This window comes from Moschus berezovskii, chromosome 7 (genome assembly GCF_049115385.1).
Source record: "Moschus berezovskii isolate FMDL1 chromosome 7, NW_MosBer_1.0, whole genome shotgun sequence".
Lineage (NCBI taxonomy): Eukaryota > Metazoa > Chordata > Mammalia > Artiodactyla > Moschidae > Moschus > Moschus berezovskii.
Window position 1 is genome coordinate 108,663,032 of NC_142466.1, and position 22,256 is coordinate 108,685,287.

The window sequence follows — 22,256 nt, forward strand, 5'->3', positions numbered from 1 at the left end:
CTGTCACAGGTACAATTGCACACCCCAGAACACTTTCCTCTCCTTCATTGCTCAGGTTCTGGAGCAACCAGTGTTTTGCCATACCCACATCCTTGCTGAGGTGATCATCACCGCTACAAGGTATTGAGCACCATTTTGTTTGACCAGGCATTCGATCAAATGTGTAATCTTCATTACCTCATGTGATGTTTGTAATAGCTTCACAAGGCACATAATATTATTTATCTTTCAAGAGAAAAAACAGGCTTAATTTTAATTGTTTATCTTTCGGCCATGCCACACTGCATGTGGGATCTCAGCTCCCTTACCAGAGATGGAACCTGTACCCCCTGCATTGGCAGTGAGGAGTCTTAACCATGGGACTGCAAGAGAAGTCCCAACAGGCTTGGAAAAGTTAGATAACTGGCCCAAAGTCACCAGTCAATACATGGCAGAGCTGGAAATTTCAACCAGGAACTGAGACTCCAAAGCCCTACATTCTCATTACCGTTCCTGTGTCCCTTCAGAACACTGAGGGAGTTGAAGAGGGAGGGGAGATCTCACGGAGTTCTTTCCAGGGATGGGAAACCAACATCTGTGTGGAATCCAAGGCAGCCATCTGGTCTCCCCAGTTCCCAGCAGGTGGGAAACGTGTTCATACCAACCAGAATCTGGCATCTGACACAATATCAGGGCATTTGCTTGTGCCCTCTTTGGAGAAAACCCACTGAGTTAAAGACTCAAGAACAAGCCCTCATTATCCGTCAGTCTCCAGCCCCCAAGTTGGCCCCTTTTTGTCACTACCTGGGCCACCAGTTTACCTGAGGTGAACAGCATCTAGCAGAGCTCTGCCTTGCCACTTATGGGCCTGTAGGAAGACAGATATAGCTGTGTTTTATGTCATACTGGGATGGGGAATTTCCCTGGCAGTCCAGTGTTTAGGACTCTGAGCTGCCCCTGCAGGAGACCAGGGTTCATTTCTTGGTTGGGGAACTAAGATCGCACAAGCTTCATTGTGTGGCAAACAAAAAATAAAACAAAACAAACTGAGATGTCTGCACCCACTGAGACTACACAGACCGATTTGCAGAAGCTTTTGTCTTATGGCGGAGTAGGAGTGGAAAACACAGCGCTGCTTTCATTTTAATTTTTGTTATTGAAGTATAGTTGATCTACAATGCTGTCTTAGCTTCAGGTGTACAGCAAAGTGATTCAGTTATGCATACATACATATCTATTTTTAAAGATTCTTTTCCCTTAAGGGTTATTATAAAATGTTGAGTATAGTTCCCTGTGCTATACAGTAAACCGCTGTTGTTTATTTTATATATAGTAGTGTGCATTTGTTAATCCCATGCTCCTAATTTATCCCTTCCCTTTTCACTTTCGGTAACCATAAGTTTGTTCTCTACATCTGCGAGTCTGTTTCTGTTTTGTATATGAGTTTATTTGTGTTATAAAATACAGTGCATTTTAAAACTCAGTTATTTTTCATCTTCTTTTCATACTCTGAGGCCTAAACTTTTGTTTTCATACCATCAAACCCTTACCCTCCACTTTTTACATTCTCTACTATTGCCTAGAAAATCCCATGGATGGAGGAGCCTGGTAGGCTGCAGTCCGTGGGGTCGCTAAGAGTCGGACACGACTGAGCGACTTCACTTTTCACTTTCACACATTGGAGAGGGAAATGGCAACCCACTCCAGTGTTCTTGCCTGGAGAATCCTGGGGACGGGGGAGCCTGATGGGCTTCCGTCTATGGGGTCACACAGAGTCAGACACGACTGAAGTGACTTAGCAGCAGCAGCAGCTTTTTTTTAAATAGAAAAACTGCTGGGACTTCCTTGGCAGTCCAGTGGTCAGGGCTCTGTGCTTCCACTACAGGGAGCATGAGTTTGATCCCTGATCAGGGAACTAAGAGCCTGCATGCCACTCGGTCGTGGCACTTGGTGCAGCCAACATGCAAACTTCCCTTTGCGTGTGTGCCTACAGGCGTGCATACGCATGAACAGACACAAAAGCACGCTTATATTTTTCTGGTTACAAAATAAGGTATGCTCACTGTGCTTTGGGACGCCTCATGAAGACAGAACTGACAGGCCCAGCTGATGGACTGGAAGTGGAGGATAAGGAGAATGGCAGAATTAGAAGTGATGCTGAGACTTCTGACCTGAGCACGTAGACGGAGAGCAAACTGTTGGAAGGAAGTTTCCAACAGGCAGCTCATGATGCCGCTACCTGAAAAAGGGGATAGAGTGTCCAAGAAAAAACAAAGAGGAAACTCTTAGAAGGAAGAGAGAGGTCAGGAGGCCCAGGTGGTCTGGGGGATTCCAGGCCTGCCTCATTTCTGCTGCTGTGGATCATCAGTGGTCAGGAGCAGCTTGTGTGGTAACAGCAGACTCTGGGGCCCCAGGGGAGGCAGGGGCCCAGGAAGGAGCTGCACACCCCCGCACCCTGTGGCTTGAGCAATGGTTGAGAAAATATAGGGGAAAACTGGCCCCTGGTGTGGCTGTTTCACTAAACAGAGAAGAAACCACGAAGAGCAGAGCTCCCCAGTTAGCATAGCTCTTTGCACGTCAAGTAACAGGTGGTAAAGGTTTCCACAAACTAAGGAAATAGCCCCAATATAGGAATAATGTTAATGACAAAAATGCCAAACAGATGAGGTGGTGGGGCAGCTATTCGGGAGGGCAGTGGGAACTTTCTAGAAGGGCCTTGCAAATCAGACTACAAATTGCCCCCTTCTGATCACGGACAGTTTTTGGAAATCAGTGTAGCCAGTGGCAGCGCTTGACACTCAGATGTGAGAAATGTCACTTTTCTTTGTTTCTATAAATAAAATCAGTGTGCTCAGGGACCCACCGCTCGGTGAGCGAAGTGTTCCATCTCAGTTGGGGTGCTGTCTTCCATCTCAGCAGCTCCCTGCGTCACACTCACACATACCCACAGAGGAGGCTGCAGATACCTGGGCATTGCAGGATGCAAGAATGCCAGGGCAGGGACAAGGCAGTCCAGGAAACAGACATTAATGAAATCTCACTGGGATGAGAGCCATGGGCTGTGGGAACCGCTAAGCATCTAGAGCAAGCGGGTGTGAACCAGATAGATTTCGGCAAAGGGTGCTGCAAATGAAGTGGGAAGGAGCAAAGTAACAGTGGTCCACGGCCTGTTCAAGCTGCAGAATGGCTTTCCCCTAGAGAGAAACAGTGGAGGCAAGCCCCCTAAGTGGCAGGTACTCAGCATGGGTCACATACACGGGGAGGAGGAGAAAGCCGAGGAAGGAACCCCAGGGGTCCTAGGAACTCACCACCTACCCAGAGCTCTGGCTCCAAGCCTCTTATAATTGCTTCTTCCAGAATGTTCTCCCTGAACCTGATTGCTCTGTTCCTACCTTCAGGCCCCAGCTTCGTATCTCATTTCAGTACACCACCACCCTGACACTTTAGATGTTAAGGCTCTTCTTTGGTTTCCACCTGCCCTCATGCAGGATTCAAGACTTAGTTCTCTCTTTTCTCACACTGAACCCACAGGGCCTTCCTGCTGACTCCCCTTCTCTCCTGGCTCCAGATATCGACCTGAGATAAAGGCATACTACTCTCTCTAAAGCCAGGGTTTAACAGTTATCCTTGTTGGCCCCTTCCTATTTTCCCTAGGTTCCAGTTCATGCTTGCCATGACAAGTCTGAATTTCAGGGTCGTTCTGTGGCCTGCCCTTTTTCTAGGCTTTGACTGGTTGCTTTTCCAACAACAACAAATTCTTCTTATTCAAATGAGGAGTAGAACAGGGGCTGCTTCAGTGCTGGGCTCCCCCTAGTCCAGGGATCCTGTGCCCACTATTAAAGGGTAACTGTCATGCTGGGCTGGAAGAAGCACAAGCTGGAATCAAGATTGCCAGGAGAAATATCAATAACCTCAGATATGCAGATGACACCACCCTTATGGCAGAAAGTGAAGAGGAACTAAAAAGCCTCTTGATGAAAATGAAAAAGGAAAGTGAAAAAGTTGGCTTAAAGCTCAACATTAAGAAAACTAAGATCATGGCATCTGGTCCCATCACTTCATGGGAAATAGATGGGGAAACAGTGGAAACAGTGTCAGACTTTACTTTTTGGGGCTCCAAAATCACTGCGGATGCTGATTGCAGCCATGAAATTAAAAGACGCTTACTCCTTGGAAGGAAAGTTATGACCAACCTAGACAGCATATTAAAAAGCAGAGACATTACTTTGCCAACCAAGGTCCATCTAGTCAAGGCTATGGTTTTTCCAGTGGTCATGTATGGATGTGAGAGTTGGACTGTGAAGACAGCTGATCGCCAAAGAATTGATGCTTTTGAACTGTGGTGTGGGAGAAGACTCTTGAGAGTCCCTTGGACTGCAAGGAGATCCAACCAGTCCATTCTAAAGGAGATCAGTCCTGGGTGTTCATTGGAAGGACTGATGCTAAAGCTGAAACTGCAATCTTTGGCCACCTCATGCGAAGAGTTGACTCACTGGAAAAGATCCTGATGCTGGAAGGGATTGGGGGCGGGAGGAGAAGGGGATGACAGAGAATGAGATGGCTGGATGGCATCACCGACTCAATGGACATGAGTTTGAGTGAACTCCGGGAGTTGGTGATGGACTGGGAGGCCTGGCGTGCTGTGATTCATGGGGTCGCAAAGAGTTGGACGCGAGTGAGCGACTGAAACTGAACTGAACTGAACTGTCATGCCCCCAAGGCTAACAGCGCCCTCTAGTGGTAGTAATGCAACTGCACCCGAGGGAACGGATAGTATTGGAGAAGGAAATGGCAACCCACTCCAGTGTTCTTGCCTGGAGAATCCCAGGAACGGGGGAGCCTGGTGGGCTGCCGTCTATGGGGTCGCACAGAGTAGGACACGACTGAAACGACTTAGCAGCAGCACCAACCTTTTGGGATTTTTGGTGTTTGTATTTTATATATTTTACATATCTAGTAATTTAATATTTACATCAATCCATTGAGAGCAACGTGATTATTGTCACTATTTTATAGATAAGGAAATAGGTACACAGAGAGATTAAGTAAGTTGCCCAAGGTCACAAAGCTAGTTAGGAACAGAGCCAGGATCTGAGTCCAGGAAGTCTGGTTCCAAGGTTGGTGATTTAACCTCTATGCCTGGAATTCCCTGGTGGTCCAGTGGTTAAGACTGCTGTTCCAGTGCAGGAGCACAGGTTTCATCCCTGGTTGGGAACTAAGATCCCACATGCCACGAGTCCAAAAAACAAACAAAAACTTCTGTACCATACAGCCTCCTATAATAAAAGACAGCACGCACCCACTCCACTAAACCCCTCAAACACAGACATTTCCTCCCGCCTCTGCAGAAATTCCTTTTTTAGGCTCCCTCTAAAGAGAGAAGCAAGAATAACAGTTGAGCTGCAGCGCAGACATAGGCTAGCACCCAGAAACACCAAGGGACCACCGCACACTCAGAAGTCTGAAGAGCTGTCCAACTTCCAGCCGAGGGGCCCTGTATTTATAGGAGGGGCAGTTTTAGGCTCTGCGTGTTCCTCTCCCAAGACCTGTCCCCAGGTTCAGCCCTAAGCAGGATGAACATGAAGGGTCTTTTGAGTTGCTCCCACTGTCCCACATGTGGGAAAGCACACCATCCCTGTCATTTGAGGATGGAGCCCGTGACCACCTCGTGGGTGTTGACCTTACTTTTTCACTTTTTCTCCCTGTGTTTCCTGGAACATTGCAAAGCTTCATTCTGCCCAATAGTCCCATGACAGGAGTTCTGGGAAAACCCAGCCAACATTTATGAATCTCAAGCCCAAAGAGATAAGAAGTCATATTCAAAGAAGCAGAATCCACAAACTAAAAGAATTTTTTAAAGGAAGCCCAATCTTTAACTTGTATCTCTGTTGTATTATGAGGGATTTAATTTATAATTCCCAGCAAGATTATGTGGGACTGAGTCTTTAAGACTGCCAAGACATAGAAAACAAACTCATGGTTACCAAAGGGGATAGTGGAGTAGGGGGAGAGAGAAATTAGGAGTTTGGGATTAGCATATACATACTACTATATAAAAATATTTACACAACAAAGACCTACTGTCTAACGCAGGGAACGATATTCAATATCTTCTGTTGTTCAGTTGCTTAGTCGTGTCCAACACTTTGCGACCCCATGGACTGGAACATGCCAGGCTCCCCTGTCCTTCACCATCTCCCGGACTTTGCTCAAACCCTTGTCCGTCAAGTCGATGATACCTCTAACCATCTCATCCTCTGTTGCCCCCTCCTCCTCCTGCCTTCAATCTTTCCCAGTATCAGGACCTTTTCCATTGAGTTAGCTCTTCGCATCGGGTGGCCAAAGTATTGAAGCTGAAGCTTCAGCATCAGTCCTTCCAAAAAATATTCAGGATTGATTCCTTTGATTATCTTCTAATAACCTATGATGGAAAAGAATCTGATTTTTCCATTACATATACATATATAAAGAAAGAGAGAGTATATATATATCCAGCAGTGACAGATTCCTTCTCTACATCTATATGCCTCAGTGGAAGGCACAGCAGAAGCACTTACCCACACAGCATCTGAAAAAGGCCCTACTCAGAATAACCTCTCCCTGTCCCTTTGAAAACTTTGTTGCAGCCCTTCTACCTTCTGGAGTGGAGGCCAGGAACCTTCAGAACCTTCAGGCCATTCTAACCCGAAAATGATTTCTGCCAACTTTTAGGATATTTGAAAGATGTTATTTCTTTCTTGCTTGCTTGTTTTTTGTGGGATCTTCTCAGATCAGGGATCAAACCCATGTCTCCTGCGTTGGCAGGCGGATTCTTTACCTCTGAGCCACTGGGACCTGGGAAGCCAGAAAGACTTCATTTCTCATCAGGCCTCTCAGTCCTCAAGCACAGGAGAGGCAAACTCTAGCTGCCATCACCCGCCTCCTGCCCTCCTCTCATCTCTGTCTTCTTCCTATTCTGGTCCTCGTCCCCACCTCCTTCCAGGTTGGCCTTCAGTCTTCCCGAGGCTTTTAGGAAGGCTGGAGGACCTCCCGCTCAACAAGAATGGTGCCATCCCAGCCTGAGTTTGGCTAGGCTCCCCAGTTCAGGGAGATGACACAAGATCAGGAAGGAAGGACCGTCTGGCTCAAGCCCTCTTCCTCATTGCCACCAACTGTCCCCACACTGACAGTTGCCACTTGGCAGCTGCCAGTACCAAGGGACCGTGAGGAAAAGAAGCCCCTGTTTCACCACGGCACCTCATTTCCAGGTCAGAGCTGAGTCACACTGAGCTTGAGGACAAAACCGACCATATCTCTTATCTCTATTTTCATCCCTCCTTGTCCCTTGCTGTTGGGCAATCTGACCTGTAAGACCTATAAGCTTTTATAATCTTACCTATGAGCTTTGGGGAATGTATGATTATTTCCTTTCTGGCCAAAAATGAAAGTCGCTCAATTGTGTCCAGCTCTTTGCAACCCCATGGACTATAGCCTGTCAGACTCCTCTGTCCGTGGAATTTTCCAGGCCAAAATACTGGAGTGGGTAGCTGTTCCCTTCTCCAGAGGATCTTCCCAACCCAGGGATCAAACTCGGATCTCCCACATTGCAAGTGGATTCTTTATTGTCTGAACCACTAGCAAAGCCCATCTGGCCAAAGAAAAGGTGTTATTAATGTTATTAATATTCTACGGGCAAGGAATTCCAAAGAGACAAGACAAATGGAACACATTTTTATCTCTCTTCATTAAAAACCCACAGTAAAAAGAATGTTTTCAAAAGGCATAAACCAACAAAGAGAATTGGAGAAGAAATAACAGTAGACTCAGGAATTAATGTTTTTTAAAAATTTATTACTTTTTTAAAGTAATGAATTCATCAATCTATTCAAAAATCTTTTTTGAAGAATGCTTGATTTACAATGTGTTAGTTTCAGATGTACACCACAATGATTCAGTTTACAGTATTTTTCAGATTACACTTCACACTTTGGCAGCTGTTTTTTTTTTTTCCAATTTTTTAAAAAGTTGAAGTATAGTTCATCTACAGTGTTGTGTTAATTTCAGGTGTACAGCAAATGGAGTCAGTTATGTATACATATATATCTTTTTTTTTTCAGATTCTTCCCCCTTATAGGTTACAAAATATTGAGTACAGTTCCCTGTGCTATACAGTATTGTATTTTTTTTTTAATGGAAAACAGAAAAGAAAGGAGATAGGAGAAAGATGAGGAGGCTGCAGGGGGAAGTCAGGAAGAAGCGAAATGATTCCCACCCAAGGAAGTCTTAGGGCCGGAGACCCTAGGACCTCTCACAGCAATGCAAGAAGCCAGAGGACAGATGAGCAGGAGCAGACAAAACTGTCCCAAGTGTCACTTTTTTAAAGGGAAAAAAGTTTGTCTCCCTCATCTTAAGAGAGAAAAAGAAAAAGCATTGTTAAATCAACCTCTGTCATTGACAGAGATGTAGCCCCGTTTTTCTTGTGAAGTCAAATGGTCTTAAACAACATCTGCATCCCCTGTGTTTGTATCCTCGCCTCTCTCCCACTCCCGAAGAAACTGCAGTCAACCCTTCTCTCCCATCACTTCCCTAAGCTCCTCTTGCTAATCCACTGGCAATTTGGGTTCATGGAAGACAGGCTCTCTTCAGCCTATGGCATTATTCGCCTCTCTTTCTTTCTTGAGACCCTTTCCTGCCCTTGATTTCTGAATCCCCACTGGAATGGCTTCTACTTCACGACCTTCTTAACAAGGTTTTTCATTTTCCTCTCTCTGAAGTGTTGATTTCTTAGAGATTCTGTGTTGTTCTAGTCTCACTCCGCTCACTGTACCAACAATATATTCACCTACGAGAATTCTACAAGGATTTCTCACTGATGAACTCAGCTGACTTCATCATCTTTCTGACCTTCTTCCAAGAAAGGCATCACCACAAATCCTACAAACCTGGCATTCCTATCATTCTTTTCCCTCTCATTCACTGCTCTGGTTTTCCATTGGTGCATAACAAATGACTCTCGATATACAGGGGCTAAAAGCAGTAATGTATTTGACTCATGATTTGGGGGATCCGGAATGCATGAGGGCTTGGCTAGATGGCTCATCTCTGAGCAATGTGCTTCAGCTGGGACGTCTGGGGTGGGGACCAACTTTCAAGATGTCTTCTTCACTCACAGCGTGGGACGCCTCGGTACTTCTCCATCTCTTTCTCTTCACGTGCCATCTCATCTTCCAGGACCCCGCCAAGGACTTGCACTTCTCAAGGCTTGTTCTTTGGGTAGTCACACTTCTTACCTGGGGGTTCTGAGACAGGAAGTGGAAGATACCAGGCTGGTTGAATGCTACACCTAGAAATGGCACAGTGTTACTTCTTCCGTGTTCTATTGGTTACAGAGAGTAGTCTCAGGACTCACCCAGAGCTAAGAATGTGGAGACAGGCTCTGTCTCTTGATCAGATGGGAAATATTATCGAATCCATCTTTGGAAATACACCCTGCCATGTTCACCCACACAATCAATCCCCAAGTCTTAGCCGTTCCGCCTTCTAAATACTTCTCAAATGTATTTACCTCTCTCTGTCCATTGCACCACCTTCTGCGCAGGCCACCATTTTTTCTCTCCTGAAAGCTTGTCTGAGCTTCTTAACTGGCTCCTATGGTAATTCTAGAGTGCCTTCATTCTTGGTGTGACTAATAGAGTGATCCCTTTATATGACAAACTTAATTACACTTCTCCCTATACTTAAAACTTTTACAAAGCTCCCGCTGCATTTAAGAAAAATCTGACATAGGTCATACGTTCTTTCATGCCTCTAACCCTAATTATACTTCCATCTCAGCTCAGAGGATATAATGCATTAGTCTATAGCTCTATCTTAAACTTGATTTTTAACCTTACATAAAATTACTTTCATACTTATGTTAATGTTTCATTTGTGCCTTTTGGGTAACTTAATATTTATTAAGAATCTCTGGTGTGTATAAAATAGCTATTACTCCAAAGGTACCTACAGGTGAAGGTAGTATTTCCAAAAGTATATGACTGTGATACCTTTCTATCCTCAAGCTTTCAATCTTTTTTGGATGTAACAAATGATTGTGTTATTCATAGAGATTTTTCAAAGTTAATTAATTAATTTAAGGCTGTATGGGTCTTTGTTGCTGTGCACGGGCTTCTCTCTAGTTGTGGAAAGTGGGCGCTACTCTTTGTTTTAGCATATGGGCTTCTCGTTGTGGTGGCCTCTCTTGTTTCAGAGCATGGGCTCCAGGCTCATGGGCTCAGTAGTTGCGGCACATGGGCTTAGGTGCTCCACAGCATGTGGGCCCTTCCAGAACAAGGGATGGAACCTGTGTCCCCTGGCAGGCAGATTCTTAATCATTGGACCAGCAGGGAAGTCTCCATAGACATTTTAAAATTTCACTACCCCAACACTCTTTGACTATGTTCATGGCTTCCGATGTTATAATAGTAGCTATTTTTTAATGACTTGTTTTATACAAATAAAATTTATCAGACACTAAATAGAAATAAATAACAGACTTTTAAAATTAATATGAAAGTCTTTATCTTTTAATAGGACAACTTTACTCATTTACATTTATTTTCCTGGCTGAAAAACTTGGTTTCTCATCTCAAATTTTATGTTTTGCATTTTCTTTCTTGTGTTCCTTTGTTTCCCATTAATTATCTTTGGGCATTTAGCTTAAGGTTTTACGATACACCTTTGATAGTGTCCTGGAAAATAAATCAATGTTTCTAGTTGTACTAGTATTTATATTTATTTCTTTGCATGATGAAAAAATGTTTTAAATTTTGACTAGACCACATGTTTTTGCCTCACTGTCCAGTTTTGCTTACTGAGAACCTGTCACATTTAGGGCACAATAACACAATAGTAAAGAAATAAAAATCTCTTCTCTCACAGACCCTATAGTTTTGCAAAGAAGATTATAATATAAAAAAATAAAATAGGCAAGTACATGTTCTACACTCAGGTTATTGTTACATATGCTTAACCATATAATCAATTTCAAGAGTAATATCTGGCTTATGCAGTCACTTTGGAACTCCATGTATCCTTTTTGTATATATAAGTGATTTTCAGTGCTCCCATGATGTTCCCATTATTGAGTCCTTCTTTATTTCTCTCCTTGGCTATAATACATCTTTCAAGAGCTAGGTAAAGTCTCCAAGAGCCATCTAGCAAGGCAAAGGGACCTCAGAACTTCATAAAATTGATTCAGTCATGATTTTTCAGCAGCAAGCTGCATGATACATGCAGCAAGCCTGTGGATTTAAAAAGATGAAACTTCCTTGCAAAGTTCTAGAAAGCACTGCTCAGTTTTCAAAGAGGCATGTTTCTAAAATCTTAGGAGCTTGAATTGCTTTTAGGAACAATTCTTCTTTTTCCATTGCTTATAGGAACAACAATTCAGGGTTCACTGCACCCATAAAGAGACCTTAGAGCTAACCATGCAAAAGTTGAGGCAGGCTTTGTAGTAGAAGCATGGAGAAGGTTGGCTCAGGAAACCAGAGAGGAACTGAAATGACTGCTTCTGATCTCACAGAAACTAGACTGAGATTGCATCTGTTTCCTCTCGTGGACCAGACATCTGGGGACTGACGCAGGACTGTGGATTAGGGAATGAACTTGATACCTGCATAATAACTGCCTTGCGAACAGCTATTCATTCTGGGCAAATGTAAGCAGGAAGCTAACTCCCAAACTGTGGAACCCAGAGACTGGGGAAAAGAAAAATCAATCTGAGAGTCAAAAGGGTGTCAAGAGATTCATGTCAGGAAGCCAGTCCAAGTTCCATGCCAGTGCTGGACACCCTTGCCTGTATGTCAAAGACATCTGTTAGCTTTCTGGTGATGCATGCATATTAGTGGCTTGTCTGACTCCAGAAATATTTGGCTTGCTTGCCCATGTGACTCTGACTCTGGAAAGTGATGGAAGAAAGAAAAAGCTAGTGTGAGACAGGGAAAACCAACAAATTTTCAGGTCGCCTCTCTTGACTCTTGAAAGGTCTGGAGAAGTTATCCTTACCACCAAACTCTTAAGTTCTCAAATAGGAATTTGACCTGGAAAAAAAAAAGCGAGGTATTTGGAACAGAGGCTTATACCCAATCTTCTTGGGGAAGTGGGTGGAACCACCCAGAAAAGAAGTAAATTTTCTGAAAGGAGACGTGTGAACTAATGATTTTATGATACAACAAAGGATTTTTTCCTGCCAGTATTTCACGCCTCTCTCCTTCTCTTTCATTTTTCCCCATCAAACATAAACTATGTATTCACAAGGGATTTTTATTCAAAAGTACTTCCTTTAGATCTATACTTTTCTATCTACATCTGTCTCTAGTCGCATATATATTTATATGATGGGACAGTTGGACCATTAAGAAGGCTGAGCACTGAAGAATTGATGCTTTTGAATGTGATGCTGGAGAAGACTCCTGAGAGTCCCCTGGACCGAGACCAGATCAAACCAGTCAATCCTAAAGGAAATCAACCCTGAATATTCACTGGAAGGGCTGATGTCGAAGCTAAAACTCCAATACTTTGTCCACCTGCTGTGAAGAGCTGACTCATTAGAAAAGACCCTGATTCTGGGAAAGATTGAAGGCAAGAGAGAAGAAGGCAGCAGAAGATGAGATGGTTGGATGGCATCACCAACTCAATGGACATGACTTTGAGCAAACTGGGAGATAGTGAAGGACAGGGAAGACTGACGTGCTGCAGTTAACGGGATTGCAAAGAGTTGGACACAACTTAGTGACTAAACAACAAAAAACAACAATATATTTATAGCTTGTTAAAAATTCATGGGGTCGCGGAGAGTCGGACACGACTGAGTGACTGAACTGAACTGAACTGAACTGAAAAATATAATTATAGGTTATAGATTATAAAGTTAAAAATTTCATTTAATGCATTCTATTAATTATTCATGTATTTGTCCCATTTCTTAGTAATTAAAGAAGTCATCATTTTTGCATCATGTATAATAAAGAAATAATTTTAAAATTATTTTAGATCAACACCTCATTGATATACTGTCAGTTCACTTTAAGGTACTGAGATAATTTTCCTATTATATAAAGGCAAAACTCTACTTTTTAAAATTTAACAAATGGCAGAATCTAATTTTCTTAACTGTGTGGAAAAAAATCCTAATTTTAAACAAATAAATGACATGTTATGTTTAGTTTGGTTTGGGGATCAAGCATGTTCTACAATGAAGTACTAAAGCAAGAGGGTGTATGCCATCCAAATCAGACAAAACCATTTTCAAAATTGTTTGAAATTTAAAAATTTTTGAACATTAAAAATCTATTGGCGGGGGCGGGGGAGCTCCCTTGGTGGTCCAGTGTTTGGGAATCTGCCTCCCGATATAGGGGACCCAGGTTCCATCCCTGGCTAGGTAATTAAGATTCCACATGCCAGTGGGGCAACTAGTGAAAGCCAGAGTGCCATGATAAAGACCCAGGGCAATCGAAATTTTTAAAAAAATTTATCGGTTTACTGTTTTAATTTTGTGCTTTATATCTGGATAACAAAATTAGAAAGTTCCAAGCAGCTAACTGAAGACTCTCTGAATATAAAGCCATCTAAGTGTAGATACTCTTTCTTCCCAATAAATAGAAAAGGTAAATGAGATAGGAATGTCACTATTTTTTTTACATATTAATTTTTCAAGTACTAGGAACTCTTTGTTTTGCTGTATGAGAATTTGGATTAGGTGAATGCAACAGGATAGAATTAATGCAATGGATAGAATGAAGGTCAGTCTGAGGCAAATTTGCAGAATTGTTATTTTATATCCTTTATTAGTTTGTGGCATATGTTTCAATGTCAGGGTTTCTTATGCTTGGCCTTTAATCAGCGATCAATTGTGAGGATAAATGAAACAATACAGGTGATAAATAAGAAAAAAAAACCAGCTGTTTAACCAAGAAACCCTCTAGACAATTCACTCAACAGAGCATTCATCTGATTTCCACTAAATATTGTGCGTGATCCGTCCACGTGCTCCTAAAAGCTCTCAAATGTTCCATATCGCAAGAAAGAATACTGATTTAAAAAAATAGAAATCGAACCAGATACCATTAGCCATGGGGAAGAATATTGATTAAAGAAACAGAAACTGAACCAGATGCCATTAGTTGCCTTTCATGATATGAATCCCTGAAATACATGACTTGGGAGATGCTGAAGTATTGATGTTCAAGACAGCAAGCCATCAGAACACAATTAAAAATTGCCAGACTTGGAACCTTAAAACTCATCTTTTTTTTTCCCTCACACACATGGAAATGTTTCTGCAAGTCATTATGTGTTATCATTAGGGGGTAAGTGCCAATAAAATTCCTGGAGAGGTACAAACTTTCAAAATGCATGTATAAAACATAATTATTTGAGAAGGGCAAGCCCCCTCTCCCAGAGAAGGTAACCTTCTGAATAATTATCATTATTTTAATCCATCTGTTGTTATCTGTTGTGTAACAGATGTTTAATCCATCTGTTGTTACACTGAGTTATTGAGCATATTCTCAAAAGGTTTTTTCTTTTAATACAGATTTATTTGCTTATTTATTTGGCTCAGTTGCAGCAAGTAGGATCTTCGCTCTTTCGTTGTGGCATGTGAACTGATTATGGCACAAGGGATCTACTTCCCTGACCAGGGATCGAGCCCAGGGCCCCAGCCCTGGAAACTCAGAGTCTTAACCACTGGATCACCAGGGAAGTCCTTCTTTATCTGCCCAAGCCTACAGAATATATAAATAAGGTGATAGAAGGAGGGCCAGCCCTGGACCATCCCCCAGCAACAAACCCTCAGTAGCTGATAGGCAATAGCCAAGCGCTGAGAAGGGGATGTGAGTCTTGTCCCTGGGACTGACACCGTATTTTTGCATCAGAGACATTTGTTCTTTCAGTCTGGAAGGACATCCATCCAACTTTTCTGTGTAGGGCTCCAAACAGAAGACTTAAGAAATAAATTTTGGCCTGACACTTTTGTTTGCCCATTTTTCTACTTTCCTGTAAAAACATCCACAGTTTTAACACTCTTCCTCCCTCTGCTGTGTTGTATTTTCTTTTCCATCGTCGATCAGAACTTACTTCAGCAGCAGTGACGGTGAGTGAGGGAACTTCCCAATGTGCTGAGGAGACCAGCCCCCAAGCAGAGTCCGACTGCTAGCTCAGAACTCTTCCCACCACACTGTGCTGCCTGCCACAGTTGCCCTGAGATATGCGTGGCAGGGCTGGCTCCACTGACAGCCCTGGTATAGGGTTGAGCTGTGTGGTTCTCAGAACTGCAACCTGTCGACTAGCTCCTACAATCGAGTCAAACACAAAACTCACTTTTGCAGACTTAGTTGGAAAGCACAATTCATTCCTTCCAGGATTAAGAAAAAAGAAAAAGAAGAAAGAAAGGAAGGAAGAAGAAAAGGAAGAGAAGGAGGGAGGAAGAGAGCAAGGAAGGAAGCAGGAAGGAAGAGAAGAGGCACTTTGGGCCGTGTTTGATGTTATTTCACGTTGTGTTTTTAAACGTCCCAAATTAGCCAGGGTCCCATTTGCTTCCCCTCTTCAGTTTAGAATGTGGGAAGGACTGGAGAAGCTCTTTTGCTGAAGAAATGAGATTGCAGTGCTCCCGAGTGTCCAGAAAGCCCAGAACAAAGTTGCCGTCGACTTAGGATAAGTCCCCTCCCCCAGCTCATTGCTCACGCTCCCCGCCATGTGGACACAACCCAGAGGGACACGTTTACTGCCCAGTTAGGCACATCTCCTATGTTCCAATTTCATAAGAATAACAAGAATTGTTGTTGTTTAGTCATTAGGTCGTGTTGGACTCTGGTGACCCCATTGACCAAACGGTAATCATTAAAACACTATCCAAAGGAACTGGGACCCTCATAGTCCACTGATGGGAATGTGAAGTGGTGTAGGATGTTTTTTAAAAAGCCAAAGCTATTAGGCTAAGTGAAAGAAGACAGACACATAAAGCCACATATTGCATGATTACATATTTATGAAATTTCTAATGCCTATGGCTGATTCAAGTTGAGGTTTGACAGAAAACAACAAAATTCTGTAAAGTGATTATCCTTCTATTAAAAAATAAATAATTTTTTTAAAATTTCTGAAATAAACAAATCCATACATACAGAAACCAGATTAGCAGTTCTCAGGGCATGGGGTGAGAAAGGAATTGGGACTGATGGCTAATAGGTAGCGGGTCTCTGTGGGGGGCAGGGATGGAAATATTCTGGAATTAGTGTGATGGTTGCACAACATACTGAATATTTAAAAACCATGGAACTGTACACTTTAAAGTAGTGAATTTTGTGTTATAGGAATTATCTCAAAACAAATTAAAACTAAAAGCACTGGGTCACACATTCTAAAGAGTCTAAATTAAAGCAGCAACTCTGTATGGATATATTCAAGGACAGAAAGGATACTTTTTTGACTTGGGTAAGAAAGGGGGCATAGAGACAAAGAGAAAGGCCAATCACACCTGGGGAAAATGATCTATTGTTCTACTTGTATTTTTGCAAACAATAAATAAAGTTAAACAGAAACTTATCACAAATCTTATCATGGATTTCACTCCTGAGAACCTACCCAAGGAAAATGAGAACATGTCCACACAGAAATCACACTCTTAGCAGCATTATTCATAATAGCCAAAAAGTGGTCCACAAACTGGTGAGTGGAAGACAAAACGTGGTATATCCACATCGTGGAATACAAGTCAGCAACAAAGGAATGAAGTGATGATATACAAAATGCTTCACAAACAATATGCTAAGTGAGTATCAGTTCAGTTCCGTTCAGTTCAGTTCAGTTGCTCAGTCGTGTCCGACTCGTTGCAACCCCACGAATCACAGCACGCCAGGCCTCCCTGTCCATCCCCAACTCCCAGAGTTCACTCAAACTCATGTCCATCGAGTCGGTGATGCCATCTAGCCATCTCATTCTCTGTCGTCCCTATCTCCTCCCACCCCCAATTCTTCCTAGCATCAGACTCTTTTCCAGTGAGTCAACTCGACGCATGAGGTGGCCAAAGTATTGGAGTTTCAGCTTCAGCATCAGTCCTTCCAATGAACATCCAGGATTGATCTCCTTTAGAATGGACTGGTTGAATCTCCTTGCAGTCCGGACTCTCAAGAGTCTTCTCCAGCACCACAGTTCAAAAGCATCAATTCTTCGGCGATCAGCTTTCTTCACATTCCAACTCTCACATCCATACATGACCACGGGAAAAACCATAGCCTTGAGTAGACGGACCTTGGTTGGCAAAGTAATGTCTCTGCTTTTTAATATACTATCAAGGTTGGTCATAACTTTCCTTCCAAGGAGTAAGCGTCTTTTAATTTCATGGCTGCAATCAGCATCTGAAGTGATTTTGGAGCCCCCAAAAATAAAGTCTGACACTGTTTCCACTGTTTTCCCATCTATTTCCCATGAAGTGATGGGGCTAGATGCCATGATCTTTGTTTTCTGAATGTTGAGCTTCAAGCCAACCTTTTCACTCTCCTCTTTCACTTTCATCAAGAGGCCTTTGAGTTCCTCTTCACTTTCTACCATAAGGCTAGTGTCATCTGCATATCTGAGGTTATTGATATTTCTCCCAGCAATCTTGATTCCAGCCTGTGCTTCTTCCAGCCCAGCGTTCCTCATGATGTACTCTGCATATAAGTTAAATAAGCAGGGTGACAATATACAACCTTGACGTACTCCTTTTCCTATTTGGAACCAGTCTGTTGTTCCATGTCCAGTTCTAACTGTTGCTTCCTGAGCTGCATACAGGTTTCTCAAGAGGCAGGTCAGGTGTTCTGGGATTCCCATCTCTTTCAGAATGTTCCACAGTTTATTGTGATCCACACAGTCAAAGGCTTTGGCATAGTCAATGAAGCAGAAATAGATGTTTCTCTGGAACTCTCTTGCTTTCTCCATGATCCAGCGGATGTTGGCAATTTGATCTCTGGTGCCTCTGCCTTTTCTAAAACCTACTTGAACATCTGGAAGTTCACGGTTCACATACTGCTGAAGCCTGGCTTGGAGAATGGGAAATAGATGGGGAAACAGTGGAACAGTGTCAGACTTTATTTTTTTGGGCTCCAAAATCACTGCGGATGCTGATTGCAGCCATGAAATTAAAAGACGCTTACTCCTTGGAAGGAAAGTTATGACTAACCTAGATGGCATATTCAAAAGCAGAGACATTACTTTGCCAACAAAGGTCCATCTAGTCAAAGCTATGGTTTTTCCCGTGGTCATGTATGGATGTGAGAGTTGGCCTGTGAAGAAAGCTGATCGCCGAAGAATTGATGCTTTTGAACTGTGGTGCTGGAGAAGACTCTTGAGAGTCCCTTGGACTGCAAGGAGATCCAACCAGTCCATATTAAAGGAGATCAATCCTGGGTGTTCATTGGAAGGACTGATGCTAAAACTGAAGCTCCAATACTTTGGCCACCTCATGCGACTAGTTCACTCACTGGAAAAGACTCTGATGCTGGGAGGAACTGGGGGCAGGAGGAGACGGGGACGACAGAGAATGAGATGGCTGGATGGCATCACCGACTCGATGGAGGTGAGTTTGAGTGAACTCTGGGAGTTGGTGATGGACAGGGAGGCCTGGCGTGCTGTGATTCATGGGGTCGCGGAGAGTCGGACACGACTGAGCAACTGAACTGAACTGAATACAAAATACTTAGAAAGGTGTAAAATGTGGGCAAAGATACATCACACAAACACAAAAAGGTCTGGCAAGTAACATACATCACGGAGAAAACAGTCAATAATATTGTCATATCTTTGTATGTGACAGATGGTAACTAGACTTACTGTGATGATTGTTTTGTAATGTATAAAAATACTGAATCATGATGTTGTACACCTAAACCTAATATCGCAAGTCAATTTTCAGTTCAGTTCAGTTCAGTTCAGTTGCTCAGTCGTGTCCGACTCTCCACGACCCCATGAATCACAGCACGCCGGGCCTCCCTGTCCATCACCAACTCCCGGAGTTCACTCAAACTCACCTCCATCGAGTCGGTGATGCCATCCAGCCATCTCATTCTCTGTCGTCCCCTTCTCCTCCCACCCCCAACCTTTCCCAGCATCAGAGTCTTTTCCAGTGAGTCAACTCATTGCATGAAGTGGCCAAAGTATTGCATTTTCATCTTAGCATCAGTCCTTCCAATGAACACCCAGGATTGATCTCCTTTAGAATGAACTGGTTGGATCTCCTTGCAGTCCAAGGGACTCTCAAGAGTCTTCTCCAACACCACAGTTCAAAAGCATCAATTCTTCGGCTATCAGCTTTCTTCACAGTCCAACTCTCACATCCATACATGACCACTGGAAAAACCATAGCCTTGACTAGATGGACCTTTGTTGGCAAAGTAATGTCTCTGCTTTTTAATATACTATCAAGGTTGGTCATAACTTTCCTTCCAAGGAGTAAGCGTCTTTTAATTTCATGGCTGCAATCAGCATCTGCAGTGATTTTGGAGCCCAAAAAAATAAAGTCTGACACTGTTTCCACTCTTTTTCCATCTATTTCCCATGAAGTGATGGGACCAGATGCCATGATCTTTGTTTTCTGAATGTTGAGCTTCAAGCCAACCTTTTCACTCTCTTCTTTTACTTTCTTCAAGAGGATTTTGAGTTCCTCTTCACTTTCTGCCGTAAGGGTAGTGTCATCTGCATATCTGAGGTTATTGATATTTCTCCTGGTAATCTTGATTCCAGCTTGTGCTTCTTCCAGCCCAGTGTTCCTCATGATGTACTCTGCATATAAGTTAAATAAGCAGGGTGACAATATACAGCCTTGACGTACTCCTTTTCCTATTTGGAACCAGTCTGTTGTTCCATGTACAGTTCTGACTGCTGCTTCCTGACCTGCATACAGGTTTCTCAAGTGGCAGGTCAGGTGGTCTGGTATTCCCATCTCTTTCAGAATTTTCCACAGTTTATTGTGATCCACACAGTCAAAGGCTTTGGCATAATCAATGAAGCAGAAATTGATGTTTTTCTGGAACACTCTTGCTTTCTCCATGATCCAGCGGATGTTGGCAATTTGATCTCTGGTGCCTCTGCCTTTTCTAAAACCTGCTTGAACATCTGGGAGTTCACAGTTCACATATTGCTGAAGCCTGGCTTGGAGAATTTTGAGCATGACTTTACTAGCATGTGAGATGAGTGCAATTGTGTGGTAGTTTGAGCATTCTTTGGCATTGCCTTTCTTTGGGATTGGAATGAAGACTGACTTTTCCAGTCCTGTGGCCACTGCTGAATTTTCCAAATTTGCTGGCATAGTGAGTGAAGTACTTTCACAGCATCATCTTTCAAGATTTGAAATAGCTCAACTGCGCAACGGACCACACAAAGAGGCACGGCCGTGAGGAGCTACCCCACATCCAATAGGCGGTGGTTGCGAGGGCGCAGGAGGGCCGAGAGGAATTACTCCACATTCAAGGTCAGGAGGGGCGGCCTTGAGGAGATACCCCTCATCCAAGGTAAGGTGCAGCGGCTGCGCTTTCTTGGAGCAGCTGTGAAGAGATATCTCACGCCCACGGTAAGAGAAACCCAAATAAGATGGTAGGTATTGCAAGGGGGCATCAGAGGGCAGACACACTGAAATCATAATCACAGGAAACTACTCGATCTGATCACATGGACCACAGCCGAATGTGGTCCACTGGAGAAGGGAACGGCAAACCACTTCAGTATACTTGCCTTGAGAACCCCATGAACAGTATTAAAGGGCAAAATAATAGGATACTGAATGAGGAATTCCCCAGGTCAGTAGGTGCCCAGTATGCTACTGGAGCTCAGTGGAGAAGTAACTCTAGAAGGAATAAAGGGATGGAGCAAAAGCAAAACCAATACCCAGTTGTGGATGTGACCAGTGATAGAAGCAAGGTCCAGTGCTGTAAAGAGCAATATTGCATAGGAACCTGGAATGTTAGGTCCATGAATCAAGGCAAATTGGAAGTGGTCAAACAGGAGATGGCAAGAGTGAACATAGACATTCTAGAAATCAGTGAATTAAAATGGACTGGAATGGGTGAATTTAACTCAGATGACCATTATATCTACTACTGTGGGCAGGAATCCCTTGGAAGAAATGGAGTAGCCATCATGGTCAACAAAAGAGTCCAAAATGCGGTACTTGGATGCAATCTTAAAAACGACAGAATGATTTCTGTTCATTTCCAAGGCAAACCATTCAATATTACAGTAATGCAGGCCTATGCTCCAACCAGTAACGCTGAAGAGGCTGAAGTTGAACGGTTCTATGAAGACCTACAAGACCTTTTAGAACTAACACCCAAAAAAGATGTCCTTTTCATTATAGGGGACTGGAATGCAAAAGTAGGAAGTCAAGAAACACCTGGAGTAACAGGCAAATTTGGCCTTGGAGCACGGAATGAAGCAGGGCAAAGGCTAATAGAGTTTTGTCAAGAGAATGCACTCGTCATAGCAAAAACCCTCTTCCAACAACATGAGAAGACTCTACACATGGACATCACCAGATGGTCAACACCGAAATCAGATTGATTATATTCTTTGCAGCCAAAGATGGAGAAGCTGTATACAGTTAGCAAAAACAAGACCAGGAGCTGACTGTGGCTCAGATCATGAACTCCTTATTGCCAAATTCAGACTTAAATTGAAGAAAGTAGGGAAAACCACTAGACCATTCAGATATGACCTAAATCAAATCCCTTATGATTATACAGTGGAAGTGAGAAATAGATTTAAGGGACTAGATCTGATAGATAGAGTGCCTGATGAACTCTGTACGGAGGTTCGTGACATTGTACAGGAGACAGGGATCAAGACCATCCCCATGGAAAAGAAATGAAAAAAAGGAAAACGGCTGTCTGAGGAGGCCTTACAAATAGTTGTAAAAAGAAGAGAAGCGAAAAGCAAAGGAGAAAAGGAAAGATATAAGCATCTGAATGCAGAGTTCCAAAGAATAGCAAGGATAGATAAGAAAGCCTTCCTCAGCGATCAATGCAAAGAAATAGAGGAAAACAACAGAATAGGAAAAACAAGAGATCTCTTCAAGAAAATTAGAGATTCCAAGGGAACGTTTCATGCAAAGATGGGCTCGATAAAGGACAGAAATAGTATGGACCTAACAGAAGCAGAAGATATTAAGAAGAGGTGGCAAGAATACACAGAAGAACTGTACAAAAAAGATCTTCACGACCAAGATAGTCACGATAACGTGATCACTGACCTAGAGCCAGACATCTGGGAATGTGAAGTCAAGTGGGCCT

General features: G+C 43.0%; 1 protein-coding gene across 1 annotated transcript in view; it reads right to left on the reverse strand.

Moving 5' to 3' along the window:
- Positions 1–7,955: 7,955 nt before the first annotated feature.
- The window catches only part of SUSD1 (sushi domain containing 1), a 209,146-nt gene continuing 194,845 nt past the window's right edge, over positions 7,956–22,256 (reverse strand). Inside the window, exon 16 of the mRNA XM_088838275.1 lies at positions 7,956–9,257. Coding sequence (XP_088694401.1) covers positions 9,214–9,257 — 44 coding nt within the window. The 3' untranslated portion in view covers positions 7,956–9,213. The remainder of the gene's footprint in view (positions 9,258–22,256) is intronic.